Here is a 14,286-nt window from a genome sequence, read left to right as displayed (position 1 = left end):
AGTCTTCTGTATCTAGTACTATTATTTATTCTGTGCTTATGGTCTCTAAAACCTATTCTAAAAGACTCAAGCTAGGACGGTCCGGGCCGAGGCGTCCGACACTCCGTTTTCTGTACCGATCATAATGACCGTAAAGCAATGGCTTTACGTCCTAGCCGAAGCCGCCCTAGCTTGAGTCTTTTAGGATAAGTTTTAGAGACAATAAGTCTAATACTTACCAATATACTTACCTATGACTTACTTTTACAGAAATTATTACCTACCTACACCGATTACAGTAGAGGAAAAATACAATGAAGATTTTCTACTCAAATGAGCTTCAAGAGCTGCGGGCCAGTGGGGCTCGGTAAGTATATTTTGGTAAATAGTAAGGTAGAAGTACTAGTGCTCGACGCTGCACTAGTATTCGACATGGGCACTTTATGTCAAAGTAATATAGGTTAAATTTGAACGGCGAAGGTTTTTCTGTATTCAATTTTAATCCTTGTCACTTTGACATAAAGTGCCCATGTCGAATACTAGTGCAGCGTCGAGCACTAGTACTACTACTTTACTATTATAGTATTATTTACAGTATTTACACAGCTTGGTGGGTACGGTGACAGCTGTCACCACAATACAATTTTGCGATATAATGGCTCCTCTACACGATGGGCCAGCGCCGGTCACTCCAAGGGACGCATTTATGCGTTAGATTAGAGGGAACAAGTGATATTGCTATCTCATTCTACCGCAAGGCTGTGTCTCTGGAGTGGCCGATGCTGGCCCATCGTGTAGAGGAGCCATAAGGTTATAAACTGTATCGAGATGACAGCTGTCACCGTACCCAAGATATGTGAAAAAATATTATAATAGTACGGAATACAGATACCTAAGTGTTAGAGTGAGATAGTAATAACTTTATTACTTTCTCATTCAGCTGGTTCTTGCAGAATTGCAGTCATAGGTATATTTAATATATAAAACGAGTCAACATAAAATCGTGAGTGACCCGTTTTAGTACCTACATCTGGTGCTCCATTACGACACCCTGTGCTATAATAAGCAAATTACGTAACTAGTTACTCGTGTCGATTTCAAACACTCCACTCGGTCGTGTTTTAAAATTCGCTACTCGTTGCGAATTTCCTATTTTTGAACTTGTATCGTAAATAACTATAACATATCGGCTTACATTGTAGCTATCTTGCATTGTAGACGTAAACAAACATACTTAGCTCTTAGCTCGCCGGTTAGGTTTGCCAGATGGTCGGGATTTGGCGAGATTCTCCCGATTTTTAGCATGTGTTCCCGATTCCCGACAATGTGTAAAGCTTGGCAAAAAACTGTAGTGTCGTCCCTTTCAAACCAATATATATAAGAAAACGGGACGACACTACAGTGTTGCCACTTTTTAATTTCTACTCTTTTTAGGGTTCCGTACCCAAAGGGTAAAACGGGACCCTATTACTAAGACTTCGCTGTCCGTCCGTCCGTCTGTCACCAGGCTGTATCTCACGAACCGTGATAGCTAGACATTTGAAATTTTCACAGATGATGTATTTCTGTTGCCGCTATAACAACAAATACTAAAAACAGAATAAAATAAAGATTTAAATGGGGCTCCCATACAACAAACGTGATTTTTGACCAAAGTTAAGCAACGTCGGGAGGGGTCAGTACTTGGATGGGTGACCGTTTTTTTTTTTTGCTTTTTTTTGTTTTTTTTTTTGCATTATGGTACGAAACCCTTCGTGCGCGAGTCCGACTCGCACTTGTTTACCAAGCTGTAAACTGTCCCGAAAAACAGCTTCACGTTATAAAACAATAATTTCAAGTTCCGAACTGTCGTCGAGCGAGCGAGCTGACGTAGTGCCAATAATGTAAAATATCGTTGTTTTTAATACAATTATTTTAATTTGAATGTATTTTTTTCCCGACTTAAGTCCCAAAATCCCGATTGATATTGTAAAAATTGATATTGTTTCCCGATAATAGCGCCTTTCGATCTGGCAACCCTATCGCCGGTTGTTAGGCATAAATAATATAAATAAACATTATCGCTATCATCGTGCACTGAGGGCCTACCGCGAACCACGTTCGACGTGTTGCCTCTCTGCCGCACTTGTAAATACGTACGTAAGTGTGATATAGGCAACACGTCGATCGTAGTTCGCGGTAGACCCCCTGTAACGTAGGTATAGGCAAAAAGAATAGATAGTATAGAGGGGTCCTGTCATTGTCAATTTTGTAGTCACGGTACATTTACTGCCATCTATCGACACACGATTAAAACTTAAAATAAATGTTGAAAATGTATAAATTAATCAAAATATGTTTACGGATATTCTTATTTTTTATTGTTCCATACTGACCCTGTTTTTTCACTAATATGTGTTAAAATTGTTAAATATCAAACGGTGTCTTTAACGCCATCTAGCCGAGAATAGGCCAAAGGTAATGGCGCCATCTATTCGAGAATGACTTTTTCTTGGCCGTCCGAGGCACGTTTTTTTCTTAGACTTTATTTCTCTTATACGGAGTTATAATTATCTCTGGTGTAGGTATGGCTCAAGCTGCGTTTGATTAAATAATAACTACCTAGTGCCATGCCTTATGGGAAACGATCGCAGAGATAGTTCAGAGCCGGAAACCGCTACCAACTTTTAGTATGTTGTTGGGCATGGCATTGGGTCTCCAAAACTGCCGGGAGACGGCGGCGCCGGCCATCTACTTCAGCGGAATGACGTCATCAAAATGACTCCCGCTTCGTTGCGAATATTGCATACTGCACCCAAACTCATAGCACATACACGTGTGGGGTATTAAATGAAAGCCAATTAAATAAACTATATTTTATTTATACAAAGTGTATCAAAATATGCAACAGTTTAAGAGAAATTTACAAAATGATAAAAATTACGTAAAAAAATATTTGATTATTCGGGTTTTACAACCAAACCAAAAGTCGGACGATAAAGCAATGTACTACAACATTAAAGATGACGTCTCAAGCCATACACGGATATCAATAAAATCAAAATTGGACCAAATATGTGGAAATTATGCATCAAAATGTAGATATTTGCCCATACAAACGCATAAAAGTAAAAAAAAATCCAAATTGGTCATTTTCAGGATAATCCGCATAAGCTTCTAGTATGTTATTAGCAATATGACCTGGATTCTAAAACTGCCGGGAGACCATCTTTATTGTCCCCCAGTCACGAATTATGACGTCATACAAATAATCACTGCCGAATTTCGTAAAATGTAAATTATAGCTATACTATGAGTCACACATACATGTGTGTTAAATGTAATGAAAGGTTATTAAATTTAGTATGATTCACCTAAACATTATTTGTAAAAAAAATGTACGGTTTAAGAGCTAGAAACAAAGAAATACCACTTTTTATGGCAAAAGTAGATGTATATCAATTTTATAGCTAAACTAAAATCGTCAATAAAACTTTGCATATAATATTTAAAAAACCAGTTATTCAACTATACATCACAGTTTAAATTTTACATTTTCGATAAAAACTGTGGAAGTTGTGGAAAAAAAACTAAAGCGCGCCAACAATTCTACCTTAATGCGCTCATATTATGCAAAGAATAGTTCTAATTATCGAGTATTAAATGAATGAACATTACATAAAATACATGAAAACGACATTTTCGAATGGAACCATAATTAAAAAAATAATAATTTACTTGATAAGTAAGCAAAATACTGTTTCTTTAAGTACATAATCTCCTCCTTTCAAAGTCGGTTAAAATGTAGCTTTTGTGACCTGGGCTACAAAGACAAATAAATTGACCCCTAATGTATTCTTATAATACCCAACTGGCGCGAAGTGGCGCAGAATAGGGCAGAGTGACGCTCTTTTGTGTCAGAGGCCAAGATCCTCTTTACTTTGGGTCACTGAGCCAGTGATGTATGTATGTATAAGGCTAATCGAGGCTTAAATATATAATTATGTATCGCATTAAGTGAACTGATATGGCATTTACCTCGATAAGGCATTTTGTATTAAGCATGTACCTACTTACTGGCATGTAACTTTACATTTCTCTAATAATGTAGCGTAAGAGTCTATTTCATATTAATATTTACCGCGACTACAGCAGGAACTGCTGTCTACGTATGTAATTATGTATTTTTTACATGAAACAACTGATCTGATTTTGATAAATGAGGTGTCAATTTCTTTGTCTTTGTAGCCCAGGTCACAAAAGCTACATTTTAACCGACTTTGAAAGGAGGAGATTATGTACTTAAAAAAACAGTATTTTGCTTACTTATCAAGTAAATTATTATTTTTTTAATTATGGTTCCATTCGAAAATGTCGTTTTCATGTATTTTATGTAATGTTCATTCATTTAATACTCGATAATTAGAACTATTCTTTGCATAATATGAGCGCATTAAGGTAGAATTGTTGGCGCGCTTTAGTTTTTTTTCCACAACTTCCACAGTTTTTATCGAAAATGTAAAATTTAAACTGTGATGTATAGTTGAATAACTGGTTTTTAAAATGTTATATGCAACGTTTTATTGACGATTTTAGTTTAGCTATAAAATTGATATACATCTACTTTTGCCATAAAAAGTGGTATTTCTTTGTTTCTAGCTCTTAAACCGTACATTTTTTTTACAAATAATGTTTAGGTGAATCATACTAAATTTAATAACCTTTCGTTACATGTAACACACAAGTATGTGTGACTCATAGTATAGCTATAATTTACATTTTACAAAATTCGGCAGTGATTATTTGTATGATGTCATAATTCGTGACTGGGGGACAATAAAAATGGTCTCCCGGCAGTTTTAGAATCCAGGTCATATTGCTAATAACATACTAGAAGCTTATGCGGATTATCCTGAAAATGACCAATTTGGATTTTTTTAACTTTTATGCATTTGTATGGGCAAATATCTACATTTTGATGCATAATTTCCACATATTTGGGCCAATTTTGATTTTATTGATATCAGTGTATGGCTTGAGACGTCATCTTTAATGTTGTAGTACATTGCTTTATCGTCCGACTTTTGGTTTGGTTGTAAAACCCAAATAATCGTAATTTTTATTATTTTGTAAATTTCTCTTAAACTATTGCATATTTTGATACACTTTGTATAAATAAAATATAGATTATTTAATTGGCTTTCATTTAATACCCCACATGTGTATGTGCTGTGCATAGTTTGGGTGCAGTATGCAATATTCGCAACGAAGCGGGAGTCATTTTGATGACGTCATTCCGCTGAAGTAGATGGCCGGCGCCGCCGTCTCCCGGCAGTTTTGGAGAACCAATGCCATGCCCAACAACATACTAAAAGTTGGTAGCGGTTTCCGGCTCTGAACTATATTCCCATAAGGCATATGACTAACCTACCGACTTTGTACAGCAGTAGTAACTAGCCCCGCCACGCTTAACAAGATCAGTTTCCTTCCTCCCGTTATCCCGGCGTTTTGCTACGGCTCATGGGAGCCTGGGGTCCGCTTGGCAACTAATCCCAACTATCCCAAGAATTGGCGTAAGCACTAGTTTTACGAAAGCGATTGCCAACTGACCTTCCTACCCAGAGGGTAAACTAGATTAGAGGGAACAAGTGATATTGCTATCTCATTCTACCGCAAGGCTGTGTCCCTTGGAGTGGCCGATGCTGGCCCATCGTGTAGAGGAGCCATAAGGTTATAAATTGTATCGAGATGACAGCTGTCACCGTACCCAAGATATGTGAATAGTACATTACTACCGAGGCCGGGACGAAAGGGGTTGCCGGCCGAAGACATATAGACGGCCGAGCGAAGCGAGGCCGGATAGGTCTGAGCGCGGGCAACCCCATTTCCCGCCGAGGTATGTATAGTGCTTTTCTCAAACATGCAATGAAATAAATAAAATAAAAAATCCACGAAACCCAACTTTTATTTACAGAAAAAACTAAAAGTAAACTACACCCAAAATATAACCAACACGTACCTATATCATTATCACGCGTATGTTTTACACGAGTCGTGTATTTTTACTACCCGTATATTTTCATGTATCTTTGATTTTTTCGCCTTGTATCCGTCTGACTGTCGTTTTCGTCATATAAGTTTACATAGTCTTTCATATTGATATCATGTTTCACATACATCGTTGCTTTATGCATGGAGTAAATAAGTATAATTTCCACAGTGTTGACGAATTTGTAGTTACATTCATTTAAAATATGCCAAAAACTGTTTCTAATAAACTGTAAGCCATTTTTCTTAGTTTCTCAAATAATAAAATTGCCATAAGCAACCATATACATACTTCGTCTTTGACTTGGCGGCAGAGGCAGCAAGTTATTTAAAATCAATTCTGCTTACGCTGCCAATTCCAACACCTACGATTACAATTAATATTAATTTCATTATTTCGTCGGGACTCATATTAAAGTCAAAAAATCACCAACGCACCATAAATCCAATAAAACAGAATGAATATTTTTCAACTTTACCTCCATAACAATTTAAAAAATATAACTACGCGTGTGTGAGTAGACCGTTTTACCGCTAACGTTTAGATGAAATATTTTAAATGTTTTTATTTGTGTAGTTAAATTTATAATTTAAAATTATAGAATGTATTATTTATTAAGTTAATGTTGATTTTATACAAATAAAACTGCAAATTATAGCAACATTGTTGTTTGTTTTTTTTTATAGGCGTAGTGGCAGAGTGTCATTACGAACCATAAAGCAAATACTGCCTCTAGTTTTTTTTTAATGGATGAATGCCACGATGCTGTGTCACAAATATCAGTGAAATGAAAATTAAAAAAGAGGACTTTGCCGGCCTAGGCCTGCAAGATGTGTATGAAATTCCATTAACGACCTTTTGTCCTAGCCACACCTGAAACGTCATACTTCGCAGCCTATTATAAGGAACATAACATCAATTCAATATTTCATTGCATGTTTGAGAAAAAAATATTATAATAGTACGGAATACAGATACCTAAGTCTTAGAGTGAGATAGTAATAACTTTATTACTTTCTCATTCAGCTGGTTCTTGCAGAATTGCAGTCATAGGTATATTTAATATATAAAACGAGTCAACATAAAATCGTGAGTGACCCGTTTTAGTACCTACATCTGGTGCTCCATTACGACACTGACACTGTAAAGAACTGTGAACACTGTAAAGAATGCCAAAAAACTACCAACGGGGACACATTTCAAGGTGGGGGGGGGGGGGGGGGGTCGAGCGTCAGGTGGAGGGGGCGGGGGGGGGGGAGAGTGGTGAATTTTAAACAGTACACCTAGATGTATCACGTCACACAGGTTTGAAAACTATATTAATTTGTTTCATTTTCCCATACATTGATTACATAGAATAACTCAATTATTGGTACAAGCCGGGGTTTGAACCCGCGACCTTCGGATTGAAAGTCGCACGCTTACCGCTAGGCCACCAGCGCTCTTAAAAAGATCAGTTTAAACTAGAAATTAATTAATGAATCTCATGTCATGCATTGACGTATATCTCAAGACTGCCCTTAATACGGGCAATAAAAATGGTGCATGAATGAGGCCAGTACAGCGGTGTGACACCGCTACAACGCGATTGGTTGATAAGTTCGGATCACGCGCGCGATGGGTAGCAACTAGGGTTGCCAGATGGTCGGGATTTGGCGGGATTCTCCCGATTTTTAGCATGAGTTCCCGATTCCCGACAAAGTGTAAACTGTCCCGAAAAACAGCTTAAACGTTATAAAACAATAATTTCAAGTTCCGACCTGTCGTCGAGCGAGCGAGCTGACGTAGTGCCAATAATGTAAAATATCGTTGTTTTTAATACAATTACTTTAATTTGAATGTATTTTTTTTCCCGACTTAAGTCCAAAAATCCCGAAAAATTTATATTGTTTCCCGATAATAGCGCCTTTCGATCTGGCAACCCTATTAGCAACTAGTTGCGTTAGACTGCACGATTGGCTCGAATTCGTGTGTGACACCGCTGAACTAGTACCATTTTTAGTAGAGATGCCCCGAATAGTGGATTTGGTCGAATACCGAATACCGAATATTCGGCCTCCCTCTCGGCCGAATACCGAATATTCGGCGACCGAATATTCGGCATGACATGCGAACGTTTCGAGTCACAATTATTACGAAAACTGTTCGCCAACAAAGCACAATGTTTGCTAACAAATATTTTTATGTTTAACAGAATTAATGAATGTAATTAGCGTCAATCAAATCAGACCCATGATAAAAATAAAATATTTTGGTATCAGTATCAACTAATGCTCAAAAACGTGCCTTCGTATTCCAAGAAAACATTTTAAATATTAAATATACCTAAGTACCTAGTTTTTGGTTATTTTTTTTGTGAATTTTTTCTTTTTAGGTAGGTGCAACAGATATTCGGTATTCGGCCGAATAGTAAGCAACATTCGGCCGAATACCGAATATTCGGCAAAGTGGCCGAATAGGCCGAATACCGAATAGTTGCCGAATATTCGTGGCATCTCTAATTTTTAGTGCCCGTAAGGCCCGTCTTGAGATATACGTCTGGATCTCATGTCTGTTTACCAGAGTCCACACTTCGAAACCGCAAGGAAATCCGAAGAGACCAGTAAGAGACTTGAACAGCCTACTTCGTGACATATACGAAGTGAGAGACAAACCGTTGAGGGACAGGAATTTTCCGAAACACTTCAAAGTGTTCCAAGCTGTGTCCTTAAAGTTGAACGATCTGATGAAGAAGGTGGATCCGTACTACGAGCGGTATTCTTTAGTGAGTATTATTACGAGTACCTATAACTTGTAGGTCTGTACAAACATTGGTCTTTAACGCACTTCGGAATAAGGTTTTGAGGTAACATCAGTATTAGGTAGGGGAGACCGAGGTGAGTTGTAACAGAGGAGAGTTGGAACATCGTCGGTTTTTTGTAATCTATTAGACTATTAACTAGAAACTAGGTCGCAATAGCGCGCGTTTGTTAGTTCAAGTTACGAGCTAACAAACGCACACTGTTGCGACCTAGTTTCTAGTCAATAGATTCCAAAAAATCGACGATGTTCCAACTCTCCTCTGTTACAATTCACCTCGGTCTCCCCTACCTATATACAGTATTACCTAATCTGCTCGAGTCGTATAGTACAGTCAGAGAGAGGTGACCTTTATATGTATAATACATATGTTCTATTGATGTGGTATATAGAAAAGTCCAGACACAATAAGAACACGTTTAACGAATCTAGGTTCGATTTGAAGGTAGAAAAGACCGCCTACGCATCAACAAACCAGACGACCTTGACGTGGAAATCGTCATCGGCCTGCCCGTCGACCTGCATGATCCTGCGCATGATGACGTCATAGAGGACGTGGCACCCGGCTTTGTGAAGCTGAATATAGGAGGCCAGTTGCAAAACTTGCTGGATAGGGAAGGAGAATGGCGAGTAATCCAAACTGCTCACAGGTTAGTCAAGGCCAGTCCAGAAGGGACCAAGATTTTTGGTGACAGTCGAGCGCTTTTTAATTTCAAAGTTGGCCTTATACTTGTATATATTAGCGTCGTCAAAAATTGGCATTTTTGCATTCACACCTCCTGATTTGATTGGTCATAATCTTACAATCGAATCAATTGTGGAATCAGCAAGCTAATGAATTTTTTTACTGGTATAAATTGCAGTTCCCGATGCTTATATAATTTCCTACATATCAACAACCTACGAGCCTTCTCTATGTTTTACAGATGGTTAGACAAGGACAACTACCTGCTCCGCACTCTGTTCATGGACTGGTACAAGAGCGTAGTCGACAAAGCGATGGACCTCTTCGATGTGACTGAAGATAACCTCCCGTTCGCCATGAATGTGATAACGGTTGAGGTACTCGTAATCATTTTATTTATACCTATTTATGAGATAACTTTAACTAGTTAAAACGATAGTGGACAATTGCTTCTCCATACAAAGCTGAAACAGACGGACGTACCGGACCGCGACCTTAGTCCGGTCCGAAGCCTGTCAGATCGAGTGGAAGGTGATCCGCCCTACGTTCGTTAAGGACGCAACCATAAGTGAGAGCGAGAAAGAGAAATGCTTATCAGACCAAGGTCGCAGTCCGGTACGCTCGTCTAATACAGCTTTAACCTTTTCGACGCCGTGTCAAACACAAAAGCTGTCACGCGGACGCCACGTCACCGTAGTGTCAAAACTGAAATTGAACTTTATGCATATGCACGTAGGTCTATGTTGCTCTATGGTCTGTGACCGATTAATCAGTCTTTGGCGTTGAACCTGCGGTGCGGATATATCGGTCATTGGCGTCAACAAAAGGTTAACAATGGTCACCTGACATTGATAATTTGCTTGTCCAACAAGTAAATATTGATGATATGTACCGTCGTTACTTACCGCGACGCGACCCACAAATGTAGCAGGAAACTGCCACTGCCAGTTGTTAATTGTCAAGTTGGTTGGTGGTTGGAGTTGGTGCCCGCCGGGCTAGCACATGATTGGCGCGACAGTATCTCGCGGCGACATAGACTACCCGTCCCTCTTTTGTTAACATAGTAAAAGTAAAAGACGGGTAGTCTATGTCGCCGCGAGATACTGTCACGCCAATCATGTGCTTGGGGTGCTGGAGTGATATGTGTTTTTTTAGGGGGATACGTACATCCTGCGATTGGCAGACGGCCAGTCATACACACTGATCGTCGAGGACCCGCAGAGCGGGTTCCGGCTGGACGTGGATTTGATCCCTGCACTCGAGCTCCTTGACAAGGACAGCACAAGGGTTAGTGATTATAAAGGACATTTTAGGGGCACCGTACACCCTGAGACTGGCGGCCACTCTCACACGCTGATGGTCGAGGCCCCGCAATGCGGGTTCCGGCTGGACGTGGACCTGATCCCGGCACTCGAGCTCCTTGACAAGGGTAGCACAAGGGTTAGTGATCATAAAGGACATTTTAGGGGCACCGTATACCCTGAGACTGGCAGCCACTGTCACACGCTGATGGTCGAGGGCCCGCAGAGCGGGTTCCGGCTGTACGTGGACCTGGTCTCGGCACTCGAGCTCCCTGACAAGGATAGCACAAGGGTTAGTGACCATATAGGACATTTTAGAGGCACCGCGTGCATCCTGAGACTAGCAGCCACTCTCACACGCTGATGGTCGAGGGCCTGCAGTGCGGGTTCCGGCTGGATGTGGACCCGGCTCTCGAGTTTCTCAACAAGGATTGTACAAGGGTGGTTGTCAATGGGGCAATCCATTGAAACGGCTCTATGGACCTTGCAACAAATTGCATGCGATTTTCGATACATACCAAGAATAAAAATCGTCTTTCACATCTGGTTGCGAAATTATGTTTGCCATGGCGTACTAGTTGTGTAGAAAGTATAAAAACTCTTGTATGGCAACTAGTTGCCGACAAAGAAAAAAAAATCCTTCATCACCACTGGTTGCGAAAGTTGGTTGCGATGGCGGCCGGAAGGATGGTGGAATTATATCGTGCGATTGAATTCGTTGTATGTCCTTAGTCCACATTGTTGACTGGTAAACTAAACTTTTACCACAACTAATTTTGACTTCGGTGCCCAACTTCACCGAGTAAAGTATTTTAATTATAACTTTCCTGAGATTAGAGGTGAAAACAAAAAATAAAAAAAAACTATCAAGTGCCCTAATCTCTCCTTTTATTCCCCAACTTCGTCCACATAAAAAAATCTCCCCCAGCTTGTCAAACCGATATATCATTTTAATACAAAATTAGTGCAAAAGTAGGATGGCTGGGGAAAATTGGCTGGAGCTTGTAAGTACGGCAGGTTTATGTTTTCTTGTAATTTCCTGCAGATGCCGAGCAAGCGACGCAAGAAAGGAAATTTCTTGGTGGTGCCTAAACCCAAGAAAGGTGGACCCGACGAGGCCGCGGCCTGGCGGCGGCCTCTGCAGCTACAGGAGTGGGACCTTTTGTACATGAATCAGGCCATCCGACTGGTATACGAAACATTTAAGGCGTCTACAAACGTTGCAACAAATCGCATGCTATTTTAGATAATTGACCATGCCGCATTGTATCGCAAATCGATCGATCCGGACGATCATTTCTCCAAACAAACCCTGACACTCGTCAAATCTTCCCGCAGCCCTGACAAAGGACCTAAAATGCTGACATATAAGGATAAATAAAGCTAAGGATAGCATAAGCTAATCCTGGCATATATAAGGGCTAAGGGTAGGTCGCGGGTGTCTGCTGGATACGGGTGGCGCAAGACCGGTCATTGTGGCACTCTATGGGGGAGGCCTATGTCCAGCAGTGGACGTCCTCTGGCTGATATGATGATGATGATGAGGGTAAATAAACCAGCTATACCCGCCTAGATTAGTAGTTTTTAGTTAATACCACTGTTGGTTGCCTTTTCCGAAGTCACGCTGGCCAAAACCACTATCTGCGACTAAACTAAGACTCCACAAATATTAAAGTAAAACTTAGCCGATTTCTTTCAGATAAAGAAGCTGCGGGACTCCCAAGGCATGGACAAAATACAAAGCTACTACATCAAGACCATATTCTACCATGAGTCCATCGAGCAAGAACATGATTCAGATTTTTGGAGCAGGAATGCTCCCGCTACACTCTTCATACACATGGTCAAGAGATTTCATCAATACCTGGAGACAAAAAACATCCCATACTTTTGGAATACAGACTATAATCTCATAGGCAATATTGATGAGACAATTCTAGACGGTTACGCGAAAAAACTAAAGAGATTTATTAAAATTTTAGAAGATCCGTCGGAGTATAAAATTGTTGCGAAATACTTGATGTCAGAAAGTCAGTTTAAGGAATATAAAAAGAATTTCTTGAAGATTTAACCTTCGCCTTCGCCGAGATAAATTATAGACGTACTACAGTCATTAGGTCATTACAGCGATTGGCTGAATTGAATCGCGTTGGCTTGTAAAAGCTGTAACAGACAAGCGTTCCGGATCGGCACCTTCTTCCGGTCAGCATATCTCTCTTCTCGCTCTCACTTATAGCTGCGTCCTTAATGAAAGCGGACCACCTTCCAATCGATGGATCATCACCGGACTAAGGTCGCGGTCCGGTACTCCTGTCTGTAACATCTTTTATTTGTAATCGCTATTTGTCTCTCTTTCTAGCAAATATTGCTAATAAAACGCGACCTTGGTAAACTGTTGATGGACCAAAATAACATGCTAGAAGATAGAAACAAGCTACATGTTAAAGCTAGTTGGAGAAAGGCCCTAAGTGCAGAATTGTTTATTAAAATATGTAATTACTGTAATAAACTTTTTAAGCATCTTCATTGTTTCATTTCAACCGTTAATTAGCAAAAAATCCGGGCAAGTGCGTGTCGGACTCGCGCACGAAGGGTTCCGTACCATAATGCAAAAAACGGCAAAAAGAAACGGTCACCCATCCAAGTACTGACCCCGCCCGACGTTGCTTAACTTCGGTGACTTCGGTCAAAAATCACGTTTGTTGTATGGGAGCCCCACCCCCACTTAAATAATTAGTTATTCTATTTTTAGTGTTTGTTGTTATAGCGGCAACAGAAATACATCCTCTGTGAAAATTTCAACTGTCTAGCTATCACGGTTCGTGAGATACAGCCTGGTGACGGACGGACGGACAGTGAAGTCCCTATGAGTCCCAGTGAGGGCCCTATTAAGAAGTGATTAATAGGGCCCCGTTTTACCCTTTAGGTACGGAACCCTAAAAAGAATAAATACGTTTGCTACAGACAGCAGTAAGATGGCAATAAGTACCCGATGAGCAGGTGAATACCTATAGAGAAGCCTGTAGAGGGCGTCCATGACAGTCAAAGGGTTAAGGACGAGTAGACTATTATGTATGTCCATTTTCAGGGCTTGAGCTTTCTACCTGCCAGAGGGCCTACCGCGAACCACGTTCGACGTGTCGCCTCTCTCCCGCACTTGGAAATTAGTACGTAAATTTGACAAGGAGGCAACACGTTGAACGTGGTTCGCGGTAGGCCCTCAGATTTTATTAAAAAATGTTTTAGTTTTGAAAACTCCAGCTTTCCAGTATAAAAGCTTAGACCATAGAATAAATAATTGTACTACCGTACATAAAGGACACTTCCTACAAAACCTAAGTTTGACAGCGATTCAGGGTCGAATCATGCTATCCCTTTCTAATAAATCCCTTTCGGCTATTTAGGACGTCGAGATATGAATCGTTTGAACGCTGCTTGGAAGGCGTAAGAGGGGCTACCGCGAAAAACGAAATTCGCAAATTGCGGGGATCTTT

At 40.2% G+C, this 14,286-nt stretch overlaps 1 protein-coding gene across 2 annotated transcripts; it reads left to right on the top strand.

The window, feature by feature from the left end:
* Positions 1 to 285: 285 nt before the first annotated feature.
* Positions 286 to 13,168, top strand: LOC134666280 (cyclic GMP-AMP synthase-like receptor). 2 transcript variants are annotated; one of them, XM_063523436.1, is made up of 7 exons: positions 286 to 346; positions 8,570 to 8,771; positions 9,239 to 9,456; positions 9,733 to 9,868; positions 10,647 to 10,778; positions 11,838 to 11,981; positions 12,492 to 13,168. In XM_063523436.1, exons 1-7 carry the CDS (start codon positions 294 to 296, stop codon positions 12,861 to 12,863), a joined length of 1,257 nt encoding a protein of 418 aa, XP_063379506.1. In that variant the 5' UTR covers positions 286 to 293; the 3' UTR covers positions 12,864 to 13,168. The 2 variants fall into 2 exon arrangements, with proteins under 2 accessions (XP_063379506.1, XP_063379505.1); XM_063523435.1 differs by having other exon boundaries at positions 10,647 to 10,931.
* The last annotated feature ends 1,118 nt before the right edge of the window (positions 13,169 to 14,286 follow it).

Source organism: Cydia fagiglandana, chromosome 7 (genome assembly GCF_963556715.1).
Source record: "Cydia fagiglandana chromosome 7, ilCydFagi1.1, whole genome shotgun sequence".
Classification (NCBI taxonomy): Eukaryota; Metazoa; Arthropoda; class Insecta; order Lepidoptera; family Tortricidae; genus Cydia; species Cydia fagiglandana.
This window is presented reverse-complemented; position numbering and strand designations above follow the sequence as displayed.

What these genes read in the sequence shown, in the direction of transcription:
- LOC134666280 (XM_063523435.1), top strand. Translation starts at nt 294, where the DNA reads ATGAAGATTTTCTACTCAAATGAGCTTCAAGAGCTGCGGGCCAGTGGG. An exon ending in TGAATGTGATAACGGTTGAG is followed by an intron (nt 9,869 to 10,646) that starts GTACTCGTAATC and finishes GTGTTTTTTTAG; the next exon opens with GGGGATACGTACATCCTGCG. An exon ending in TGAATCAGGCCATCCGACTG is followed by an intron (nt 11,982 to 12,491) that starts GTATACGAAACA and finishes GATTTCTTTCAG; the next exon opens with ATAAAGAAGCTGCGGGACTC.